The sequence below is a fragment of the Telopea speciosissima genome, chromosome 11 (assembly GCF_018873765.1).
Source record: "Telopea speciosissima isolate NSW1024214 ecotype Mountain lineage chromosome 11, Tspe_v1, whole genome shotgun sequence".
In the NCBI taxonomy this organism is placed as follows: domain Eukaryota; kingdom Viridiplantae; phylum Streptophyta; class Magnoliopsida; order Proteales; family Proteaceae; genus Telopea; species Telopea speciosissima.
Window position 1 is genome coordinate 54171720 of NC_057926.1, and position 26177 is coordinate 54197896.

General features: G+C 35.0%; 1 protein-coding gene across 1 annotated transcript in view; it reads right to left on the bottom strand.

The window, feature by feature from the left end:
* The window catches only part of LOC122645355, a 36321-nt gene extending 11979 nt beyond the window's left edge, over positions 1–24342 (bottom strand). The window contains exon 1 of the mRNA XM_043838666.1: positions 23689–24342. Coding sequence (XP_043694601.1) covers positions 23689–24342 — 654 coding nt within the window. The remainder of the gene's footprint in view (positions 1–23688) is intronic.
* Positions 24343–26177: the final 1835 nt, after the last annotated feature.

The following is a 26177-nucleotide window of genomic DNA, read 5'->3' on the forward strand; positions in this document are numbered from 1 at the left end:
ATTTTCTTCATTTTGGGCCTCAGACTTGGTCTTTTGCTTTTTTTCCCTCATTTTGACTATTTTATGAAATTTTCTTCATTTTTGGCCTCTGGGCTTGGTCTTTAAGGTTTTTGCCTCATTTTGTCTATTTAAGAAAATTTTCTTCATTTTGGGCCGTTTTGGGTCTCTAGGCTTGGCATTTTGTGTTTTTTCCTCATTTTGACTGTTTTAGGAAATTTTCTTCATTTTGGGCCTCAGGGCTTGGTTTTTTGGGTTTTTTTTCTTATTTTGACTATTTTATGAAATTTTCTTCATTTTGGGCCTCAAGGTTTGGTCTTTTGGGTTTTTTTTCTTATTTTGACTATTTTATGAAATTTTCTTCATTTTGGGCCTCTAGGCTTGGTCTTTTTGGGTTTTTTCCTCCTTCTGACTATTTTAGGAAGATTTCTTCTTTTTAGGCCTCTGGGCTTGGTCATTTGGGTTTTTTTCTCATTTTGACTATTTTGGTCCATTTTGGGCCTCTGGGCTTGGTTTTTTTAGGTTTTTTTTCTCTTTTTAACTATTGTAGGAAATTTTCTTCATTTTGTGCCATTATCGACCTCAGACTTGGTCTTTTGCATTTTTTTCCTCATTTGAACAATTTTAGGAAATTTCTTCATTTTGGGCCTCAGGGCTTGGTCTTTTGTGTTTTTTTCCTCATTTTGACTATTTTACGAAAATTTTTTCATTCTGGGCCTCTGGGCTTGGTCTTTTTGGGTTTTTTCCTCCTTCTGACTATTTCGGGATGTTTTCTTCATTTTGGGCCTCTGGGCTTGGTCATTTGGGTTTTTTTCTCATTTTGACTATTTTGGGAAATGTTCTTCATTTTGGTCCATTTTGGGCCTCTGTGCTTGATCTTTTTGGGTTTTTTTCTCTTTTTAACTATTTTAGAAAATTTTCTTCATTTTGTGGCATTTTGGGGCTCATACTTGGTCTTTTGCGTTTTTTTTCTCATTTTGACTATTTTACCAAATTTTCTTCATTTTGGGCCTCAGGGGTTGGTCTTTTGGGTTTTTTTCCCCTCAATTTAACTATTTTACGAAATTTGCTTCATTTTGGGCCTCTAGGCTTGGTCTTTTGGGGTTTTCCCTATTTTGACTATTTTAGGAAATTTTCTTTATTTTGGGCCTCAGGGCTTGGTCCATTGGGTTTTTTTTCTCATTTTGACTATTTTACGAAATTTTCTTCATTTTGGGCTTCTGGGCTTGGTGTTTTGGGTTTTTACCTCATTTTGACTATTTTACGAAATTTTCTTCATTTTGGGCCTCTAGGCTTGGTCTTTTGGGTTTTTACCTCATTTTGACTATTTTAGTAAATTTTCTTCATTTTGGGCCATTTTGGACCTCTGGGGGTCTTTTGGCTTTTTCACTCATTTTGACAATTTTAGGAAATCTTCTTAATTTTGGGCCTCTAGGCTTGGACTTTTGGGTTTTTTCCTCAGTTTTCACTGTTTTAGAAAATTTTCTTCATTTTAGGCCATTTTTGGCCTCTGGGCTTGATCTTTTGGGTATTTTCCTCATTTTGACTATTTTAAGAATTTTTCTTCATTTTGGACCATTTTTGGCCTTTGTGCTTGGTCTTTTGGGTTTTTTCCTCATTTTGACTATTTTAGGAAATTTTTTTCATTTTGGGCCTCTGTGCTTGGTCTTTTGGGTTTTTTCTTCATTTTTACTATTTTAGGAAATTTTATTTATTTTGGTCCTCTGGCCTAGGCTTTTTGGGTTTTTTTCCTTCTTTTGACTCTTTTAGGAAATTTTCTTCATTTTGTGCAATTTTGGCCCTCTAGGTTGTCTTTTTGGTTTTTTTTCCTCATTTTGATTATTTTAGAAATTTTCTTAATTTTGGGCCTCTGGGCTTAGCCTTTTGGGTTTTTTCTTCATTTTGACTATTTTAGATATTTTTTTTCATTTTGGGCCATTTTGGACTTCTGGGTTTGGTCTTTTGGGTTTTTTCTTCTTTTTGACTATTTTAGGAAATTTTCTTCGTTTTGGGCCATTTTGAACCTCTGGACTTGGTCTTTTTTGGTTTTTTCCTCTTTTTGACTCTTTTTGAAAATTTTCTTCATTTTGTGCTATTTTGGGCCTCTGGGCTTGGTCTTTTGGGGGTTTTTTCTCGTATTGGCTATTTTAGGAAGTTTTCTTCGTTTTGGGTCATTTTGAACCTCTGGACTTGGTCTTTTTGGGTTTTTTCCCCCTTTTGACTCTTTTAGAAAATTTTCTTCATTTTGTGCTATTTTGGGCCTCTGGGCTTGGTCTTTTGGGTTTTTTCTCATATTAATTATTTTAGGAAATTTTATTCATTTTGGGTCTCTGGGCTTGGTCTTTTGGGTTTTTTCCTCATTTTGACTATTTTAGGAAATTTTCTTCATTTTGGGCCTCTTTGCTTGGTCTTTTTTCTCATTTTTACTAATTTAGGAAATTTTCTTCGTTTTGGGCCTCTGGCCTTGGTCTTTTTGGATTTTTGTCTCTTTTTGACTATTTTAGGAAATTTTTTTCATTTTGGGCTTCTGGGCTTGGTTTTTTGGGTTTTTTCCTCATTTTTACTATTTTAGGATAATTTCTTCATTTTGGGCCGTTTTGGGCTCGGTTTTTTGGGTTTTATTTCCTCATTTTGACTATTTTAGGAAATATTCTTCATTTTGGGCCTCACGGCTTGGTCTTCTTGGGTTTTTCCCACATTTTGACTATTTTACGAAATTTTCTTCGTTTTGGCCTCAGGGCTTGGTCTTTTGGGCTTTTTCCTCATTTTGACCTTTTTAAGAAATTTTCTTTATTTTGTGCCATTTTAGGCCTCTGGGCTTGGTCTTTTTGGTTTTTACCTCATTTTGAATATTTTAGGAAATTTGCTTCATTTTTGTCAATTTTGGACCTCTGGGCTTGGTCTTTTGGCTTTTTTTACTCATTTTTACTACTTTAGGAAATCTTTTTAATTTTGGGGCTCTAGGCTTGGACTTATGGGTTTTTTTTTCTCATTTTCACTATTTTAGGAAATTTTTTTCATTTTGGTCCATTTTGGACCTCTGGGCTTGGTCTGTTGGCTTTTTTACTCATTTTATCTATTTTAGGAAATCTTTTAAATTTTGGGCCTCTAGGCTTGGACTTTTGGGTTTTTTTCTCATTTTGACTGTTTTAGGAAATTTTTTTCATTTTAGGCCTCTGGGCTAGGTCTTTTGGGCTTTTTCCTCATTTTTACTATTTCAGGAAATTTTCTTCATTTTGGGCCTCTGGGCTTGGTCTTTTGGCGTTTTTTCCCCCCTTTTGATTGTTTTTTAAAATTTCCTTCATTTTGTTTCATATTGGGCCTCAGGGCTTGGTCTTTTGGGTTTTTTCCTCATTTTTACTAATTTATGAAATTTTCTTCATTTTGTGCCAATTTGGGCCTCTAGGCTTGGTCATTAGGGTTTTTTCCTCATTTTGACTATTTTAGGAAATCTTCTTAATTTTGGGCCTCTAGGCTTGGACTTTTTGGTTTTTTCTTCCTTTTTACTATTTTTGGAAATTTTCTTCAGTTTAGGCCTCTAGGCTTGGTCTTTTTGGGTTTTTTCGTCCTTTTGACTCTTTTAGAAAATTTTCTTCATTTTGTTTCATTTTGGGTCTTAGGGCTTGGTCTTTTGGGTTTTTTCCTCATTTTGACTATTTTATGAAATTTTCTTCATTTTGTGCCATTTTGGGTCTCTGGGCTTGGTCATTTGGGTTTTTTTCTCATTTTGATTATTTTAGGAAATTTTTTTCATTTTGGGCCATTTTGAGTCTCTGGGCTTGGTCTTTTTGGCTTTTTCCTCATTTTGACTATGTAACGAAATTTTCTTCATTTTGGGCCTCTGGCTTTGGTCTTTTGGGTTTTTTTCTTTCTTTTGAATCTTTTTGAAAATTTTTCTTCGTTTTGTGCCATTTTGGGCCTCTAGGCTTTGTCATTTTGGTTTTTTTTCCCCTCATTTTAACTATTTTAGGAAATTTTCTTAATTTTGGAACTCTGGGCTTGGCCTTTTGGGTTTTTTCCTCATTTTGACTATTTTAGGAAATTTTCTTCATTTTGGGCCATTTTGGACTTTGGGCTTGGTCATTTGGGTTTTTTCCTCATTTTGATTATTTTAGGAAATCTTCCTAATTTAAGGCCTCTGGGTTTGGTCTTTTGGTTTTTTTCCTCATTGTGACTTACTTAAGAAATTTTCTTCATTTTGGGCTTCTGTGCTTGGTCTTTTGGGTTTTTTTTTTCTCATTTTTGCTATTTTAATAAATTTTCTTCTTTTTGGGCCTCTAGGCTTGGTCTTTTCTGTTTTTTTTCCTCATTTTGACTATTTAAAAAAAAATTCTTAATTTTGGGTCTCTAGGCTTGGCCTTTTGGGTTTTTTCCTTATTTTGACTATTTTAGGAAATCTTCTTCATTTTGGGCCATTTTGGACTTCTGGGCTTGGTCATTTGGGTTTTTTCCTCATTTTGATTGTTTTAGGAAATCTTCCTAATTTAAGGCCTCTAGGCTTGGTCTTTTGGATTTTTTCCTCATTTTGACTGTTTTAAGAAATTTTCTTCATTTTGGTTCTCTATGCTTGGTCTTTTGGGTTTTTTTTGCTCATTTTTGCTATTTTAGGAAATTTTCTTCATTTTGGGCCTTTGGGCTTTGTCTTTTAGGTTTTTTTTCTCATTTTGACTATCTTATGAAATTTTTTTCATTTTGGGCCATTTTAGACCTCTGGGCTTGGCCTTTTGGATTTTTTCCTCATTTTGACTATTTAATGAAATTTTCTTCATTTTGTGCCATTTTGGGTCTCTGGGCTTGGTCAATTGGGTTTTTTCCTCATTTTGACTATTTTAGGAATCTTCTTAATTTTGGGCCTCTAGGCTTGGACTTTTGGGGTTTTTCCTCATTTTGACTATTTTAGGAAATTTTCTTCATTTTGGGCCTCCAGGCTTGGTTTTTTGGGTTTTTTTCCTCATTTTTACTATTTTAGAAATTTTTTTTTCATTTTGGGCTCTGGGCTTGGTCTTTTTGGGTTTTTTCCTCCTTTTGACTCTTTTCTTCATTTTGTGTCATTTTGGACATCTGTGCTTGGCCTTTCGGGTTTTTTCCTCATTTTTACTATTTTAGAAAATTTTCTTAATTTTGGGCCTCTAGGCTTGGCCTTGTGCGTTTTTTCCTCATTTTGATTATTTTCAAAAATTTTCTTCATTTCGTGCCATTTTGGGCCTCGGGACTTGGTCTTTTGGTTTTTCGTTTTCTCATTTTGACTATTTTAGGAAATCTTCTTAATTTTGGGCCTTTAGGCTTGGACTTTGGGTTTTTTCCTCATTTTGAATGTTTTAGGAAATTTTCTTCATTTTAGGCCTCTGGGCTTGGTTTTTTGGGTTTTTTCCTCATTTTTACTATTTTTGGAAATTTTCTTCATTTTAGGCCTTTGGTCTTTTGGGGTTTTTTTCTCATTTTTACTATTTTAGGAAATTTTCTTCATTTTAGGCCTCTGGCCTTGGTCTTTTGGGGTTTTTTCCTTCTTTTAACTCTTTTAGGAAATTTTCTTCATTTTGTGCAATTTTGGGCCTTTAGGCTTGGTCTGATGGGTTTTTTTTCCTCATTTTGACTATTTTAAGAAATTTTCTTAATATTGGGCCTCTGGTCTTAGTCTTTTTGGGTTTTTTTTTTTTTTTTTCTCTTTTTGACTATTTTAGGAATTTTTTCTTTATTTTGTGTCATTTTGGGCATCTGAACTTGGATTTTAAGGTTTTTTTCCGCATTTTGACTATTTTACGAAATTTTCTTCATTCTGGGCCTCTAGGCTTGGTCTTTTGGGTTTTTTTCTCATTTTGACTATTTTAGGAAATTTTCTTCATTTTGGGCCGTTTTGGGTCTGTGGGCTTGGTCTTTTGGGTTTTTCCTCCTTTTGACTATTTTAAAAAATTTTCTTCATTTTGGGCCTCAGGGCTTGGTCTTTTGGGTTTTTTTTTCCTCATTTTGATTACTTTACGAAATTTTTTTTCATTTTGGGCCGTTTTGGGTCTCTGGGCTTGGCCTTTTTGGTTTTTTCCTCATTTTGACTATTTTAGGAAATTTTCTTCATTTTGGGCCTCTGGCTTTGGTCTTTAAGGATTTTTCCTCATTTTGACTATTTTAGGAAATTTTCTTCATTTTGGACCTCTGGGCTTGGTCTTTTGGGTTTTTTTCCTCATTTTGACTATTTTACAAAATTTTCTTCATTTTGGGCCTCTGGGCTTGGTCTTTTTGAGTTTTTACTCATTTTGACTATTTTAGAAAATTTTCTTCATTTTGGGTCTCAGGGCTTGGTCTTTGGGGTTTTTTTCCTCATTTTGACTATTTAATGAAATTTTCTTCATTTTGGATCTCTGGGCTTGGTCTTTTGGAATTTTTCCTCTTTTTGACTATTTTAGAAAATTTTCTTCATTTTGGGCCTCTGGGCTTGGTTCTTTGGGTTTTTTCCTCATTTTCACTAATTTAGGAAATTTTCTTCATTTTGGGCCTCTGGGCTTGGTCTTTTTGAGTTTTTTTTTTCTCTTTTTAACTATTTTAGGAAATTTTATTAATTTTATGCCAATTTGTGACTCAGATTTGGTCTTTTGCGTTTTTTTCCTCATTTTGACTATTTTACGAAATTTTCTTCATTTTTGGCCTCTGGGCTTGGTCTTTAAGGTTTTTGCCTCATTTTGATTATTTTAGGAAATTTTCTTCATTTTGGGCCGTTTTGGGTCTCTGGGCTTGGCCTTTTGGGGTTTTTCCTCATTTTGACTGCTTTAGGAAATTTTCTTCATTTTGGGCCTCAGGGATTGGTCTTTTGGGCTTTTTTCCTGACTATTTACGAAATTTTTCTTCATTTTGGGCCTCTGGGCTTGGTCTTTTTGGGTTTTTTCCTCCTTCTGACTATTGTAGGAAGTTTTCTTCTTTTTGCTCCTCTGGGCTTGGTCATTTGGGTTTTTTCCACATTTTGACTATTTTGGTAAATTATCTTCATTTTGACCCATTTTGGGCCTCTAGGCTTGGTCTTTTTGGGTTTTTTTTTTATCTTTTTAACTATTTTAGGAAATTTTATTCATTTTGTGCCATTATGGGCCTCAGACTTGGTGTTTTGCGTTTTTTACCTTATTTTGACAATTTTAGAAAATTTTCTTCATTTTGAGTCGTTTTAGGTCTCTGGGCTTGGTCGTTTTGGTTTTTCCCTCATTTTGACTGTTTTAGGAAGTTTTCATCATTTTGGGCCTCAGGGCTTTGTCTTTTGTGTTTTTTTTCTCATTTTGATTTTTTTGCGAAATTCTCTTCATTTTGGGCCTCTGGGCATGGTCTTTTTGGGTTTTTTCCTCCTTCTGACTATTTTAGGAAGTTTTCTTCATTTTGGGCCTCTGGGCTTTGTCATTTGGGTTTTTTTTTCTCATTTTGACTATTTTGGGAAATTTTCTTCATTTTGGTCCATTTTGGACCTCTAGGCTTGATCTTTTGGATTTTTTACTCATTTTGATTATTTTAGGAAATCTTCTAAATTTTGGGCCTCTAGGCTTGGACTTTTGGGTTTTTTTTCCTCATTCTTACTATTTTAGGAAATTTTCTTCATTTTGGGCCTCTGGGCTTGGTCTTTTGGGGTTTTTTCCCTCCTTTTGAATGTTTTAGAAAATTTCCTTCATTTTGTTTCATTTTGGGTATCAGGGCTTGGTCTTTTGGGTTTTTTTTTTTCTCATTTTGACTAATTTATGAAATTTTCTTCATTTGTGCCATTTGGCGTCTAGGGTTGGTCATTTGGGTTTTCTTTTGACTATTTTGAAATCTTCTTAATTTTGGGCCTCTAGGCTTGACTTTGGTTTTTCCTCATTTTTACTATTTTAGAAATTTTCTTCATTTTAGGCCTCGCTTAGTCTTTTGGGTTTTCTCCTTTGACTCTTTTAGAAAATTTTCTTCATTTTGTTCATTTTGGGTCTTAGGGCTTGGTCTTTTGGATTTTTCCACATTTTGACTATTTTATGAAATTTTCTTCATTTTGGGTCTATGTGCTTGGTCATTTGGGTTTTTTCCTCATTTTGATTATTTTAGGAAATTTTTTTCATTTTGGGTCATTTTGGGCCTCCGGGCTTGGTCTTTTGGGCTTTTTCCTCATTTTGACTATGTTACGAAATTTTCTTCATTTTGGGCCTCTGGCCTTGGTCTTTTGGATTTTTTTTCTTTCTTTTGACTGTTTTTGAAAATTTTCTTCATTTTGTGCCATTTTGGGCCTCTAGGCTTGGTCTTTCGGTTTTTTTTTCCTCATTTTAACTATTTTAGGAAATTTTCTTAATTTTGGAACTCTAGGCTTGGCCTTTTGGGGTTTTTTCTCATTTTAATTATTTTAGGAAATTTTCTTCATTTTGGGCCATTTTGGACTTTGGGCTTGGTCATTTAGGTTTTTTCTCATTTTGACTATTTTAGGAAATCTTCCTAATTTAAGGCCTCTGGGCTTGGTCTTTTGGTTTTTTTTCTAATTTTAACTGTTTTAAGAAATTTTCTTCATTTTGAGCCTCTGTGCTTGGTATTTTGGGTTTTTTTTTCCACATTTTTACTATTTTAGTAAATTTTCTTCATTTTGGGCCATTTTGGGCCTTTAGGCTAGGTCTTTTGGGGTTTTTTTTTCCTCATTTGGACTATTTTAGAAAATTTTCTTAATTTTGGGTCTCTAGGCTTGGCCTTTTGGGTTTTTTCCTCATTTTGACTATTTTAGGAAATCTTCTTCATTTTGGACTTCTGGGCTTGGTCATTTGGGTTTTTTCCTCATTCTGACTATTTTAGGAAATCTTCCTAATTTAAGGCCTCTGGTCTTGGTCTTTTCGATTTTTTTCCTCCTTTTGACTGTTTTAAGAAATTTTTATCATTTTGGGCCTCTGTGCTTGGTCTTTTGGGTTTTTTTTCTCATTTTTGCTAGTTTAGGAAATTTTCTTCATTTTGGGCCTCTGGGCTTGGTCTTTTGGTTTTTTTTTTTCTCATTTTGACTATCTTACGAAATTTTTTTCATTTTGGGTCATTATAGGCCTCTGGGCTTGGTCTTTTGTGTTTTTTTTTTCTCATTTTGACTATCTTATGAATTTTTTTTCATTTTGGGTCATTTTAGGGCTCTGGGCTTGGCCTTTTGAATTTTTTTCCTCATTTTGACTATTTCATGAAATTTTCTTCATTTTGTGCCAGTTTGGGCCTCTGGGCTTGGTCATTTGGTTTTTTTTCTCATTTTGACTATTTTAGGAATCTTCTTAGTTTTGGGCCTCTAAGCTTGGACTTTTGGGTTTTTTCCTCATTTTAGCTATTTTAGAAAATTTTCTTCATTTTGGGCCTCTGGGCTTGGTTTTTTGGGTTTTTCCCCTCATTTTTACTATTTTAGGAAATTTTCTTCATTTTGGGCCTCTGTGCTTGGTCTTTTTGGGTTTTTTCCTCCTTTTGACTCTTTTAGAAAATTTTCTTCATTTTGTTTCATTTTGGGCCTTAGGGCTTGGTCTTTTGGGTTTTTTTTTTCTCATTTTGACTATTTCAGGGAATTTTTTTCATTTTGGGCATCTGTGCTTGGTCTTTCAGGTTTTTACTCATTTTTACTATTTTAGGAAATTTTCTTAATTTTGGGCCACTGGGCTTGGCCTTCTGCATTTTTTCCTCATTTTGATTATTTTTGGAAATTTTCTTCATTTTGGGCCATTTTGGACTTCTGGGCTTCGTCATTTGGGTTTTTTCCTCATTTTGACTATTTTAGGAAATTTTCTTCATTTTGGTCCATTTTGGGCCTCTGGGCTAAGGGTGTCAATTTGGAACCGAAACCGTGTACCGAAATCGAAACCGCCCGTGTAAAACCGTACCAAACCGCACCGTTTCAAAAACGGTACGGTACGGTATAGGCAAACGGTTTTGATCACGGTATGGTACGGTATCGGTATTGGGTACAATACCGTCGGTATGTACCGTTACCATACCGTTATACCGAATTCATATCGAAATCGTACCATTTTTTGGGGGTATTTTTGTAAAACCAACTTCTAACTCCTAAGACCCTAAACCTAAATCCCTAATTTCTTAACGACTTGGCCTCTCCGCCCTCTCGTCCTCGACTCCTCTCCCGCTTGCGACTTTTAGAGTTTGAGACCTTGAGTCTCACAACAATGGAGCATTTCGGGCTTTCGATTCTCAAAGTTTGGACTTGATCTCACAATGGAGTAATGGAGTAACCATAACCTCTTCAAAGTTCAACCACAACTCACAAGGGTCGTCTTCTTTAGTTCACCGAAAACCCTAACGGAGGCGGAGATTTATCAGGTACACAATGAATCTCTCTCGTTCTTGGTTACCTTTGAGTGTAGTTGTGTTTTTTTATAAGTGAATCACTGGAAAATCTGTGAAAAATCTCAGTTCGATTTCGTTCTCTGTGATGTGGTTTCTTCTATTTTCTGATATATTTTCTCAAAGCTGATGCTGCTCTCTTTATATCTCTCTCTCTATTTTCTATACTTTTGTACCGTTTTGTACCATTTTTATATTATTCCGAAACCGTACCTTGAGTATACCGTTTTGTATACCGTATTCATACCATATCAAAACCGTACCGTGATGGTACGGTTGCGGTATTAAAAGTAGACCTTCTAAACGGTACGGTACGGTATCGGTATTGGATACCTATTTTTGGTACCGTACCGAAACCGTACCGTTTTACCGAAACCGTACCGGTTGACAAGCCTACTCTGGGCTTGGTCTTTTAGGTTTTTTCCTCATTTTGACTGTATTAGGAAATCTTCTTAATTTAGGGCTTCTGGACTTGGTCATTTGGGTTTTTTCCTCATTTTTACTGTTTTAGGTAATTTTCTTCTTTTTGAGCCATTTTGGGCCTTTGGGCTTGGTCTTTTGGGTTTTTATCTCATTTTGACTATTTTAGGAAATTTTCTTCATTTTGTGCCATTTTGGGCCTCAGGGCTTGGTCTTTTGGTTTTTTTTTTCTTCTCATTTTGACTATTTTAGGAAATCTTTTTAATTTTGGGCCTCTAGGCTTGGACTTTGGGTTTTTTCCTCATTTTGAATGTTTTAGGAAATTTTGTTCATTTTGGGCCTCTGGGCTTGGTCTTTTGGGTTTTTTCCTCATTTTTACTATTTTAGGGAATTTTCTTTATTGGTCTTTTTGGGTTTTTTTCTTTCTTTTGACTCGTTTAGGAAATTTACTTCATTTCGTGCCATTTTGGGCCTCTAGGTTTGGTCTTTTGGGTTTTTTTTTTCCTCATTTTGACTATTTTAAAAAAATTTCTTAATTTTGGGCCTCTGGCCTTAGTCTTTTTGGGTTTTTTTTTTCTCTTTTTGACTATTTTAGGAAAATTTTCTTTCTTTTGTGCTATTTTGGGCCTCCGGACTTGGTTTTTAAGGTTTTTTTTTCCTCATTTTGACTAATTTACGAAATTTTCTTCATTCTGGGCCTTTAGGCTTGGTCTTTTGGGTTTTTTCCTCATTTTGACTATTTAAGGAAATTTTCTTCATTTTGGGTCTCTGTGCTTGGTCTTTTGTGTTTTTTCCTCATTTTGACTATTTTAGGAAATTTTTTCTTCATTTTGGGCCGTTTTGGGTCTCTGGACTTGGTCTTTTCGGTTTTTTCCTCATTTTGACTATTTTAGGAAATTTTCTTCATTTGAGGCCTGTGGCCTTGGTCTTTTTGGGTTTTTTTTTCTCCTTTTGACTATTTTAGGAAATTTTCTTCATTTTGTGCCATTTTGGGCCTCAGGACTTGCTCTTTTTTGTTTTTTTCCTCATTTTGACTATCTTACGAAATTTTCTTAATTTTGGGCCTCTGGGCTTGGTCTTTTGTGTTTTTTCCTCATTTTGACTATTTTAGAAAATTTTTCTTCATTTTAGGCCGTTTTGGGCCTTTGGGCTTAGTCTTTTGGGTTTTTTTTTCTCATTTTGACTATTTTACAAAATTTTCTTCATTTTGGGCTCTGTGCTTGGTCTTTTGGGTTTTTTCCTCATTTTGGCTATTTTAGGAAATCTTTCTAATTTAAGGCCTCTGGGCTTGGTCTTTTTGGGTTTTTTTCTCCTTTTGACTCTTTTAGGTAATTTTCTTGATTTGGGGCCATTTTGGGCGGCCTATGGCCTTGGTTTTTTTTGGGTCTTTTTTTCTACTTTTGACTATTTTAGGAAATTTTCTTGATTTTGGGCCTTTGAGCTTGGTCTTTTGGGTTTTTTTTTCCTTATGTTGACTGTTTTAGGGAATTTTCTTAATTTTGGGCCTCTGGGATTGGCCTTTTGAGATTGTTCCTCATTTTGAATATTTTAGGAAATTTTCTTCATTTTGGGTCTCTGGGCTTGGTCTTTTGGGTTTTTTCTTCATTTTGACTATTTTAGGAAGTTTTCTTCATTTTGGTCCATTGTGGGCCTCAGACTTGGTCTTTTGCGTTTTTCTCCTCATTTTGTCTAGTTTACGAAATTTTCTTCATTTTGGGCCTTTGGGCTTGGTCATTAAGGTTTTTGCCTCATTTTGACTATTTTTGAAAATTTTCTTTATTTGGGGCCGTTTTGGGTCTCTGGGCTTGGTCTTTTGGGGTTTTTTTTTTCTCATTTTGACTATTTTAGGAAATTTTCTTCATTTTGTGCCTCAGGGCTTGGTCTTTTTGGTTTTTTTCCTCATTTTGACTATTTTACGAAATTTTCATCATTTTGGGCCTTTGGGCTTGGCCTTTTGGGGTTTTTCCTCATTTTGACTATTTTAGGAAATTTTGTTCATTTTGGGCCTCTGGCCTTGGTTTTTTTTCTCTTTTTGACTATTTTAAGAAATTTTTCTTCATTTTGTGCCATTTTGGGCCTCAGGACTTGGTCTTTTGGGTTGTTTTCCTCAGTTTCACTAATTTACGAAATTTTCTTAATTTTGGGCCTCTAGGCTTGGTCTTTTGGGGTTTTTTCCTCATTTTGACTATTTTGGGAAAATTTTCTCCATTCTGGGCCGTTTTGGGTCTCTGGGCTTGGTCTTTTGGGTTTTTCCCCTCATTTTGGCTATTTTAAGAAATTTTCTTTATTTTGGGTCTCTGGGCTTGGTCTTTAAGGTTTTTGCCTCATTTTGACTATTTTAGGAAGTTTTCTTCATTTTGGACTGTTTTGGGTCTCTGGGCTTGGTCTTTTGGGTTTTTTCCTCATTTTGACTGTTTTAAGAAATTTTCTTCATTTTGGACCTCAGGGCTTGGTCTTTTGGGTTTTTTCCTCATTTTGACTATTTTACGAAATTTTCTTCATTTTGGGCCTCTGGGCCTGGTCTTTTTGGGTTTTTTCTCCTTTCGTCTATTTTAGGAAGTTTTCTTCATTTTGGGCCTCTGGGATTGGTCATTTGGATTTTTTCCTCATTTTGATTATTTTTGGAAATTTTCCTCATTTTGGTCCATTTTGAGCCTCTGGGCTTGGTCTTTTTAAGTTTTTTTTTCTTTCTCTTTTTAACTATTTTAGGAAATTTTCTTTATTTTGTGCCTCAGACTTGGTTTTTTGCGTTTTTTTTTCCTCATTTGGACTATTTTAGGAAATTTTTTTCATTTTGGGCCGTTTTGGGTCTCTGGGCTTGGTCTTTTGGGTTTTTTCCTCATTTTGACTGTTTTAGAAATTTTCCTCATTTTGGGCTTTAGGGCTTGGTCTTTTGGGTTTTTTTCCCCATTTTGACTATTTTACGAAATTTTCTTCATTTTGGGCCTCTGGGCTTAGTTTTTTGGGTTTTTTTCCTCCTTTTGACTATTTTAGGAAGTTTTCTTCATTTTGGGCCTCTGGGCTTGGTCATTTGGGTTTTTTTCCTCATTTTGACTATTTTGGGAATTTTCTTTTCATTTTGGGCCTCTGGGTTAGGTCTTTTTGGGTTTTTTTTCTTCTCTTTTTAACTATTTTAGGAAATTTTCTTCATTTTGGCCCATTTTGGGCCTCAGACTTGGTCTTTTGCGTTTTTTTCCTCATTTTGATTATTTTACGAATTTTTCTTCATTTTAGGCCTCAGGGCTTGGTCTTTTGGGTTTTTTTTTCCTCATTTTGACTATTTTACAAAATTTCCTTCATTTTGGGCCTCAGGACTTGGTTATTTGGGTTTTTTTTTCTCATTTTGACTATTTTACGAAATTTTCTTCATTTTGGGCCTCTGGGTTTGGTCTTTTAGGTTTTTACCTCATTTTGACTATTTTAGGAAATTTTCTTCATTTTGATCAATTTTGGGCCTCTGGGCTTTTTGGGTTTTCTTTCTCTTTTTAACTATTTTAGGAAATTTTCTTTAATTTGTTCCATTTTGGGCCTCATACTTGGTCTCTGGTGTTTTTTTCCTCATTTTGACTATTTTACGAAATTTTATTCATTTTGGGCCTCTGGGCTTTGTTTTTAAGGTTTTTACCTCATTTTGACTATTTTAGGAAATTTTCTTCATTTTGGGCTGTTTTGGGTCTCTGGGCTCGGTCTTTTGGGTTTTTTCCTCATTTTGACTGTTTTAGGAAATTTTTTTCATTTTGGGCCACAGGGCTTGGTTTTTTGGGTTTTTTCCCCTCATTTTAACTATTTTACGAAATTTTCGTCATTTTGGGACTCTGGGTTTGGTCTTTTTGGGTTTTTTTCCTCCTTCTGACTATTTTGGGAAGTTTTTTTCATTTTGGGCCTCTTTGCTGTGTCATTTGGGTTTTTTTTCTCATTTTGACTATTTTGGGAATTTTCTTCATTTTGGTCCATTTTGGGCCTCTGGGCTTAGTCTTTTTAGTTTTTTTTTTTTTTTTTTTTTTTTTTTTTTTTCTCTCTTTTTAACTATTTTAGGAAATTATTTTCATTTTGTGCCATTTTGGGCCTCAGGCTTGGTCTTTTGCGTTTTTTTCCTCATTTTGACTATTTTATGAAATTTCCTTCATTTTGGGCCTCTGGGCTTGGTATTTTGGGTTTTTTTCCTCATTCTGACTATTTTAGGAAATTTTCTTTATTTTGGATCTCAGGGCTTGGTCCTTTGGGTTTTTTTCTCATTTTGGCTATTTTACGAATTTTTCTTCATTTTGGGCCTCTAGGCTTGGTCTTTTGGGTTTTTACCTCATTTTGACTATTTTAGAAAATTTTCTTCATTTTGGGCCATTTTGGACTTCTGGGCTTGGTCTTTTGGCTTTTTTACTCATTTTGACTATTTTAGGAAATCTTCTTAATTTTGGGTTTTTTTTCCTTGTTTTGACTCTTTTAGGTATTTTTTTTCATTTTGTTCAATTTTGGGTCTCTAGGCTTGGTCTTTTGGGTTTTTTTTCCTCATTTTTTCTATTTTAGGAAATTTTCTTAATTTTGGGCCTTTGGGCTTTTTTTCCTTGTTTTGACTGTTTTAGGAAATTTTCTTCATTTTGGGCCATTTGGACTTCTAGGCTTGGTCTTTTGGGTTTTTTTCTTTTTCTTTTTGACTATTTTAGGAAATTTGGGCCTTTGGACTTGGTATTTTTGGATTTTTTTCCTCTTTTTTCCTCTTTTAAAAAATTTTCTTAATTTTGTGCCATTTTGGGCCTCTGGGCTTGGTCTTTTGGGTTTTTTCTCATTTTGGCTATTTTAGGAAATTTTCTTCATTTTAGGCCATTTTGGGCCTCTGGGCTTGGTCTTTTGGGTTTTTACCTCATTTTGACTATTTTAGGAAATTTCCTTCATTTTAGGTCTCTAGGCTTGGTCTTTTTCGATTTTTTTCTGTTGAACCTTTTAAGAAATTTTCTTCATTTTGTGCCATTTTGGGTCTTTGGGCTTGGTCTTTTGTGTTTTTTCCTCATTTAGACTATTTTAGGAAATTTTCTTGATTTTGGGCCTTTGGGTTTGGTTTTTTTGGTTTTTTTTTTCCCTCCTTTTGACCCTTTTAGAAAATTTTCTTCATTTTGGGCCTCTGGGCTTGGTTTTTGGGGTTTTTCCCTCATTTTGACTATTGTAGAAAATTTTCTTTATTTTCGGCATCTGGGCTTGGTCTTTTTGGGTTTTCCCTTCCTTTTGACTATTTTAGGAAATTTTCTTCATTTTGTGTCATTTTGGGCCTCAGGGCTTGGTCTTTTGGGTTTTTTCTTCATTTTGAGTATTTTAAGAAATTTTCTTCATTTTGTGCCATTTTGGGCCTCAAGGCTTGGTATTTTGGTTTTTTCCTCATTTTTACTATTTTAGGAAATTTTTCTTCATTTTGGCCAATTTTGGGCCTTTGCGCTTGGTCAATTGGGTTTTTTCCTCATTTTCACTATTTAAGAAATTTTTTTTCATTTTGGGCCTCTGTGCTTGGCCTTTTGGGTTTTTTTCTCATTTTTACTATTTAAGGAAATTTTCTTCATTTTGGGCCTCTGGCCTTGGTCTTTTTAGGTTTTTTTTTTCTCTTTTTGACTATTTTAAGAAATTTTTTTCATTTTGTGCCATTTTTTGCCTCAGGACTTGGTCTTTTGGGTTTTTTTTTTCCCTCATTTTGACTATTTTGGAAAATTTTCTTCATTTTGGGCCGTTTTGGGTCTCTGGGTTTTGTTTTTTAGGGTTTTTTTTTCCTCATTTTGACTATTTTAGGAAATTTTCCTCATTTTGACTATTGTACGAAATTTTCTTCATTTTGTATCATTTTGGCCTCCGGGCTTAGTCTTTTGGGCTTTTTCCTCATTTTGACCATTTTAAGAAATTTTCTTCATTTTGTGCCATTTTGGGCCTCTGGTCTTGGTCATTTGAGTTTTTTTCTTATTTTGACTATTTTAGGAAATTTTCTTAATTTTGGACCTCTGGACTTGGTCTTTTGGGGTTTTACCTCATTTTGACTATTTTAGGAAATTTTCTTCATTTTGGTCCATTTTGGACCTCTGGGCTTGGTCTTTTGGCTTTTTTAATCATTTTGACTATTTTAGGAAATCTTCTTAATTTTGGGTCTCTAGGCTTGGACTTTTGGGTTTTTTTTTTTCTCATTTTGACTGTTTTAGGAAATTTTCTTCATTTTTGGCCTCTGGGCTTGGTCTTTTGGATTTTTTTTTTTCATTTTTACTATTTTAGGAAATTTTCTTCATTTTTGGCGTTGGGCTTGGTATTTTTGGGTTTTTTCCTCCTTTTAACTCTTTTAGAAAATTTTCTTCATTTTGTTTCATTTTGGGCCTCAGGGCTTGGTCTTTTGAGGTTTTTCTTCATTTTGACTATTTTATGAAATTTTCTTCATTTTGTGCCATTTTGGGCCTTTAGGCTTGGTCATTTGGATTTTTTCCTCATTTTGACTATTTTAGGAAATTGTTTTCATTTTGGGCCTCTAGGCTTGGTCATTTGGGTTTTTTCCTCATTTTGACTATTTTAGGAAATTTTTTTCATTTTGGGCCTCTGGGCCTGGTCTTTTGGTTTTTTTCCTCATTTTGACTATTTTAGGAAATTTTCTTCATTTTGGGCCTCTCTTTGGTTTTCCCTCATTTTAACTATTTTGAAATTTTCTTAATTTTGGAACTCTTTTGGCTTTTTTTTCCTCATTTTGACTATTTTAGGAAATTTTCTTCATTTTGGGCCTCTGGCCTTGGTCTTTTGGGTTTTTTTCCTTCTTTTGACTCTTTTAGAAAAAAATTTTCATTTTGTGCCATTTTGGGCCTCTAGGTTTGGTCTTTTGGGTTTTTTTTCCCCCTCATTTTAACTATTTTAGGAAATTTTCTTAATTTTGGAACTCTAGGCTTGGGCTTTTGGGTTTTTTCCTCATTTTGACTATTTTAGGAAATTTTCTTCGTTTTGGGCCTCTGGCCTTGGTCTTTTTGGGTTTTTTTCCTTCTTTTGGCTGTTTTAGGAAATTTTCTATATTTTGTGCCATTTTGGGCCTCTGGGCTTTGTCTTTTGGGTTTTTTTTCCTCATTTTGACTATTTTAAGAAATTTTTTTAATTTTTGGCCATTTTGGGCCTCTAGGCTTGGTCTTTTGGGTTTTTTCCTCATTTTGACTATTTTAGGAAATTTTTTTCATTTTGGGCCATATTAGAACTCTGGGCTTGGTATTTTGGGTTTTTTTCCTAATTTTGACTATTTTAGAAAAAAATTTTCATTTTGGGCCTCTGGGCTTGGTCTTTTGGGTTTTTTTCCTCATTTTTACTATTTTAGGAAATTTTCTTCATTTTGGACCTCTGGCCTTGGTGTTTTTGAGTTTTTTCCTCCTTTTGACTCTTTTAGGAAATTTTCTTCATTTTGTGTCATTTTGGGCCTCTAGGCTTGTTTTGTTTGGTTTTTTCAACATTTTGATTATTTTGAGAAATTTTCTTAATTTTGGGCCATTTTGGGACTCGGGGTTTGGTCTTTTAGGTTTTTTCCTCATTTTGACTATTTTAGGAAATTTTCTTTATTTTGGGCTTCTGGGTTTGGTCTTTTGGGTTTTTTCCTCATTTTGAGTATGTTAGGAAATTTTTTTCATTTTGGGCCATTTTAGGCCTCTGGGCTTGGCCTTTTGTGTTTTTTCCTCATTTTAACTATTTTAGGAAATTTTCTTCATTTTGGGTTTCTAGGCTTGGTCTTTTTGGGTTTTTTCCTCTTTTTGACTATTTTAGGAAATTTTCTTCATTTTGGGCCTCTAGGTTTGGTATTTTGGGTTTTTTCCTCATTTTGACTCTTTTAGAAAATTTTCTTCATTTTGTTTCATTTTGGGCCTTAGGGCTTGGTCTTTTGTGTTTTTTTCTCATTTTGACTATTTTATGAAGTTTTTTTCATTTTGTGCTATTTTGGGCCTCTGGGCTTGGTCATTTGGGTTTTTTCTTCATTTTGGCTATTTTAGAAAAATTTCTTCATTTTGGGCCTCTGGGCCAGGTCTTTTGGTTTTTTTCCTCATTTTAACTATTTTAGGAAATTTTCTTCATTTTGGGCCTCTGTGCTTGGTCTTTTTGGTTTTTTCCTCATTTTTACTACTTTAGGAAATTTTCTTCATTTTGGGCCTCTGGCCTTGGTGTTTTGGGTTTTTTTTTCCTTCTTTTGACTCTTTTAGAAAATTTTCTTAATTTTGGGCCTCTAGGCTTGGTCTTTTGGGTTTTTTTTTTTTTTTATCATTTTGGCTATTTTAGGAAATTTTCTTCATTTTGGGTCTCTGGGCTTGGTCTTTTGGATTTTTTCCTCATTTAAGCTATTTTAGGAAAGTTTTTTCATTTTGGGCCTCTGGCCTTGGTCTTTTTGGGTTTTTTTTCCTTCTTTTGACTCTTTTAGGAAATTTTCTACATTTTGTGCCATTTTGGGCCTCTGGGCTTTGTCTTTTGGGTTTTTTCTTCATTTGGACTATTTTAGGAAATTTTCTTAATTTTTGGGCCTCTGGACTTGGTCTTTTTGGTTTTTTCCTCATTTTGACTAGTTTAGGAAATTTTTTTCATTTTGGGCCATTTTAGACCTCTGGGCTTGATCTTTTGGGGTTTTTCCTAATTTTGACTATTTTAGAAAAAAAATTTCATTTTGGGCCTCTGGGCTTGGTCTTTTGGGTTTTTTTCCTCATTTTGACTATTTTATGAAATTTTCTTCATTTTGGACATCTGGCCTTGGTGTTTTTGAGTTTTTTCCTCCTTTTGACTCTTTTAGGAAATTTTCTTCATTTGTGTCATTTTGGGCCTCTGGGCTTGGTTTTTTTGGTTGTTTCCACATTTTGACTATTTTGGTAAATTTTCTTAATTTTGGGATTTGGGATTTGGTCTTTTGGGTTTTTTTCCTCATTTTGACTATTTTAGGAAATTTTCTTCATTTTGGGCCTCTGGGCTTGGTCATTTTGGGTTTTTTTCTCCTTTTGACTCTTTTAGAAATTTTTTTTCATTTGGTGCCATTTTGGGCCTCAGGGCTTGGTCATTTGGGTTTTTTCCTCAATTTGACTATTTTCGAAAATTTTCATCATTTTGGGCCTCTAGGCTTGGTCTTTTGGATTTTTTCTTCATTTTGACTATTTTAGGAAATTATCTACATTTTGAGCCTCTGGCCTTGGTCTTTTTGGGTTTTTTTTCTTCCTTTTGGCTCTTTTAGGAAATTTTCTTCATTTTGTGCTATTCTGGGCCTCTGGGTTTGGTCTTTTGGATTTTTTCCTCAATTTGACTATATTAGGAAATTTTCTTAATTTTGGGTCATTTTAGGCCTCTGGGCTTGGTCTTTTGAGTTTTTTCTTCATTTTGACTATTTTAGGAAATTTTCTTCATTTTGGTCCATTTTGGGTCTCTGGGCTTGGTCTTTTGGGTTTTTTCCTCATTTAGACTATTTTAGGAAATTTTCTTGATTTTGGGCCTCTGGGCTTGATCTTTTTGGGTCTTTTCCTCATTTTGGCTATTTTAGGAAGTTTTCTTCATTTTGGGCCTCTGGCTTGGTCATTTTTGGGTTTTGTTTCCTCCTCTTGACTCTTTTAGGAAATTTTCTTGATTTTGTGCCATTTTGGGCCTTTGGGATTGATCTTTTGGGTTTTTGTCCTCATTTTTACTATTTTAGAAAAAAAATTTCATTTTAGGCCTCTGGGCTTGGTCTTTTTGGGTTTTTTTCTTCATTTAGACTCTTTTAGGAAATTTTCTTTCTTTTGGGTGGGCCATTTTGGGCCTCTGGGCTTGGTCTTTTTGGGTTTTTTTTTCCTCCTTTAGACTCGTTTAGGAAATTTTCTTCCTTTTGTTCCATTTTGGGCTTCTGGGCATGGTCTTTTTGGTTTTATTTATTTGAATGATGTACTTCCACTAGTCTTAGACTGGATTACATGTCCAATCTCAGATTTTAGGCCTTCAGTTGTAAATCCTCGCTTTCCACGAAACATATCAGTCACAGGTGTCTTGGAAAATAACAATCCCTTGAGTAGGTTCAGACTCTAGAAATGAAGATGTAAAATGCAACAGAAGCAAATTTTCAGTAATTAAGTTAAAATTGACTCCTATCAGTCTGTATGCGATACATACAGAAGAAAGGCCTCCTCCTCATCACAAAAGATAAAACCAAAACATATGAGATAGTAGAGAATTAAGACATGATTTCAAGGCTTCATTTATTTGAAGGGAAAATTTCATGTACATCCCTGCTTTCCAAATTAAGTAATATAAACACCCAGTCAGTTAATTGTAGACGTTAAATATGAAAATTGTGTTTTAATTGATCAAAATGCCCTCATCTTAGCCAAATTGTTTAAAGTTTGAAAAAACATTGAAACTCATCTTCCCCAAATCGTTTAGGGTTTGAAAAGAGGGAAGATGAGCTGGGTAGAGAAATAAAAATAATGTAGGAAAAATATTCTACCACTGCTACCTTATTTTACAGATTTTGGGCATAAAAAAAATAGTAGGTCTTAGTAGTGTAGAAAATTGCTTCCTCGCTGCTACCTTATTTTTCAGTTTTGGAGGTTTGATTTTAGGGTTCATCTTCCCCAAATGGTTAGGGTTTGATTTTTAGTTTCAAACCCTAAACCATTTGGAGAAGATGAGGGCATTTTAGTCATTTTATTTTTAAATTTTAATGGTTTTTATTAGAGGGGCATTTTGATCATTAGATACCCTGAAACTAACATCTAACGTTCCAAATTAACGACAGGGACCAAAGTACTACAAAGTTTAGAAAGTAGGAGGAGTTTGCAATTAAAAAAGTTGTAGGAACACATTTTCAGGGGGGCATTTGTCAAAAACCCTTTTTAAAATTGCTTTGAAGAGTTGAACTAATCAAGGGCTTTTTGATCATTTTCTTTGAAAAACATCATTTTGAGTAAAAACCATGAGATGACGAATGGGGTTCTTGGATTCTATTCATCACCAAAAGGCAAAAGCCAAAAGGTCACGGAGATGATAAAATAGAGTTCGGTTCCTCTGCACGTTTCAACACGTGAACGTACATGTGAGAGCCAACCACCTATCCTATTTTTGCCATTTACAAGGGGAGGAAGGGTTTTTATAGAAATAAAATTAAAATGTGATTGGCTCGCAGATGTACGTTCACCTGTTGGTACATGCAGTCGATCCATTATCTGGTGTTTACACAAACCAAATTAAATATGAAATAAAAATGTTGTAGAGTAGTCAGTAGTGTGCTTTTCTAAAAGGGAAATTAACACTGATGATAACAAAAGTCTATGTTTATGAGAGAGAGAGAGTTAATCAAATCAAACGATCCTTACAATTAGCAGGTCACTAAACTCTAGCTAGGGATATCCTTATCAAGGTTTACTTTTCTTGCTTTGGGACTCTTTAATTCAAAGTCGACCATATTGGCTGGCAAGGCATCAGTTAGTACCGATTTGGAAAAGAGACAAGTCTTCAATAGCTTCAAAGCCTGCATCACAAAAAAGTTATTATATTAATTGATGTAATAATTCAGTTCTCATAAAATTTAAGGGTTCTCTGTGCTGCAACGCAAGCTATGCCCAGGTACATGGGCAGTCGGTGAGGGGGGCAGGGTGATCATTGCGCCAACCCCCATGTGCCTGGAAGCAGCCTGCACTGCAGCACAGAGAACAGCGCCCCAAAATTTAATTTCAAAACTTTTGAACCACATTCATGACTCACCCACCTGTTCACTGCCCACTTTAACCTTACGGACCTCCAAGTCATCTAAGGAAACCTTCATTGTTTTAAGAAAGGAGAGACTCCGGATAGAAACTAGTGGAGTGAAAACCAAATTGTCTGTTACCCTGAACGATACCTTTCCCTTGAGAAATCCTCCTTGATGATCACCTGCTGCTGTGGTTTCAGTTGTTGGAGACTTCTGATTTACTAAGTGTAATAGTGATAAACAATCATTTAAACGACTAAGAGTAGTAGTAGACTTCTCAGTAGTCAGGTAGCCACTGTAAATAGAGTTTTCTTTTTTTTCAATATTCTGTTGTTGACTTGCAATACTACTTGTTTTACTACTACACCAATGGAAAGAAGGTTCATAACTTCTACACCACAAGGACGGTGGAGGGTGTAGTAGTTCAGATTCTTTTACTCCTAGTGGGTTGCTACTGCAACCAAAACCACGACAGATCCCAGGGTACAGCAGCAGATCTCTTAGACTATCAGATCTCATAGTTTTTGAACGTTTCACGCTCCTGTACAGATTGTCAATGGATCCCAGTGATGAATTCCCACCCAAGAGTTGTAAAATGGTTCCAAGAGGAAAGGTAAGGAAACTGAGAAGAAACTCAACCATGTCTTCCCCTGCTTCAGCACATAATATTGCTCTGTTCATTGACTTACTTATCATCAACTTCATACTCATACCTCCTGCTGCTTCGTTCGAGGAAGTCTGCAATGTCTCTTCTCCCATCTCAAATTTTGAACCTTCATCAGATGTAAATGATACGTTCTTTCTAAGAAACACATCTGTGAGAGGAGTCTTGGAAAATAACGATCCCTTGAGAAGATTCAAAATCTATAAATGATAAGACATAAAACAAATTAAAACAGACACAAAATTTCATTAAGGCCTCGTTTGTTTGACGGATAAACATGGATGGAAAACTTGTGAGGGTGGTGGGTCTCATATGTTGTGGGTTGGGTTGATAAGGAAAGAAAGGAAATAGGAAGATGAGAGAAATAGCCTCAAAAGTAACTTTTTCATGAATAGTGTCATGATAGGACTTTGAAAATGAATGGGGTGGGAAAAAGAAGGGTGCCACATCACCAAACAGAATAAATGCATTTATTGAGCTTGTAACCAAATTGTACAAGTACAAGTTTCCTATCCTTTTCTTTTTCTTTTCCACTTTTCTCCGTCAAACAAACAAGGTCTAAGTTAAGATTGGACGAAAATAGAAGGTAATTCAAAATTGAATATAAACCCATTGCAAATTAAGGTGAAAATCATACCTCCTCTGAGCCAATACTCAGTGTTGTTTCTTGAAGGGAACTCATGTCTTTGAACCCAAGTTTGTGCAACAATGTCACAATAGTAGCTGGAGACATGGTCTTTACCTGCAATTCATCGGTTACCATGAACTTGATCGTTCCACAAACAAACACTCCCCTGCCATCTCCACCTTCAGCTCTTGCACCCGCATCTTCTTTTACCATGCATATCTGCTTGTCCAACATTTTCCCGCAATTGCATCTGACATTCATGAAAGTAGTATACAATCCACCACTCTCCCGCCGGCTACAATTCCAATCAGAACAAATATAGTACTTGGTGGGCTCTGTATCATCGATGTTCAGTTTCAGTTTTTTGCACTCGTTCTCACAAGGATTCCTTGGATGAAGTAGCATTGACTTACATGCCTTAGTGTGCAAAAGCTGCTCCTCAAGACTCTCCACACAATCGTATAGACTGGTCAAGGACCCAATAATGGCTGGATGTGGTTGTTTGCTGATGAGTCTTACTATGGTTCCCATGGGCATAGTCAAGAAGCTGAAAACAATGTCTACAAAATCACTGTCGGCTTCAGCCATTACTACTCTGTTGTTTTCCTTGTCGATCAGAAGCTTTAAGCTGATGGTCTGTTGTAACCCTTGGGAAGAAGCCATTGTTGATTGATTCAATAAACTCTTTACAAGAATCGGTTCCTACTTCCTTTCCCTCCTCTCTATCTATATTAACCCATATATGTATATACACCCTTATAATGGCCCCTTTGTGGAATGCTTTCTTTTACCTTTTTTTGTTTTTTTGTTTTTCTCTTTTGTACTTTCTTTTTCTTTTCTTGCATGGTGTGACATCTTTTCAGATCTCTACCCACATGGGGACAGGTGGGGATAGATCTAACTCATGAGTGTGGATCCCTCGGTGTGGGACCCATGCCCCATTGATGGTAGATCTTCCCACGCTCATGTGGGTGCTGATCGGATTCTTTTGCCCTCGTGAGGCTTTTTCCCCGCCCCACCCCACTCCCTTTTTTGATGCATTGTGATGTGAAACCTTTTAAATTGTGAATCCTAGTACTTCTTTTCGTATCATATGAATTTCTATTGTACTAGAAGGAAAAAAAATTTTGAAAATTTCATATTCTTTCCTTGTCTCTTAAGGCATTGTCATGTGATGATCATTATCTAGAAAAGTAGCCTCATCTTGCACCAATTGTTTTCCTTGTAACTTTTTGTTTGCTTTCTTATTTTTATCCTCCTTTTATTTCATAACCATAGACAGTTGTCCTTGGCAATGACCATTAGACTACAAATCGTTCTCACCAAAATGTGTGTTAAGCATTGAGGCATATAATCCATTACATGGTTAGATTGGATTAGGGCGACAATAGTACTTAATTCTATAGTCTAAAACTTGTCATGCGATATTGTTAAGTGGAGAGCCTAAATACGATAAACTATTATTTTGAGGGTTAGTACGTAGTTATATCCATCTTAACCACTAAGATCTTGTCTTCTAGAAGCCATAACTTTGTATCTGTTGATCCTCGCTAACCAAATGTTGTTAGAAATCCTCTTTCTAGTACTATATATACGATTGTAAGAACCCGATTCTAATTCACATGGAATGTGCTCTAAAAAGGTGTTCCAAGAATAGAGTCCATAGAAATGTTTTGATAATACGAAAATGGCTGAATCACACCGTTTTCACACCATTTTTCAATAGAATGTTTTTAGTGATAAAACACCAATTTGTCTATTTGGGACAGTTTTTTAAATAGATTTGAAGAGTTGACCTAACCAATTTAGGGTATTTTGATAATTTTTCTTAGAAAAAATGTCATTTTGGAAAACTATGAGATGAGGTTCCAACGGATTGTATTAATCATTGCCAAAAAGGTCACCAAGATGACAAAATGTGATGTCTACAATAATATAAATATAAGATTAAAAAATAAATGCCAATAGAGTATTGTGCTTTTTTTGTAAGGAGAACATCGATGACAAACACGTCTATGTTTTATGGCAAAGTTAATTAAATCAAACCACCCTTACAGATAAGTTAACACTTTTGTAACCTACCCGTTTACAACAATTGGTCTTGTTTCCTTTCCCTCCTCTCTATTTGTAATGGAATTTAGCTCGTCTTCAAGGAGGCGTGCACCCAGGGTGCTGTCAGGGGGCATCCAACGGTTGAACTGTATTGCACATATCTTGATACATATCTAAGGATGTGTGCGACACAGTCCAACAATTGACAGCACCCTGAGCGTTCCGTGCTCTTTAGAGACGATCCTGATCCATCTTTAATGATCCATACTTACATACGAGTCCGGATCACATCCTCGTACGAATGAATCTGACTTAAAGGTTCTCGTATGTCCCCTTTGCTGACGCGTGGATTCCATTAAAAAAAAGTTAACTGGGCACCTTTTTGCTTGTCTTTTCCATCTCTCTCTTTCTCTCTTACTATCTTCATTAATGCGAGAGAGAGATAA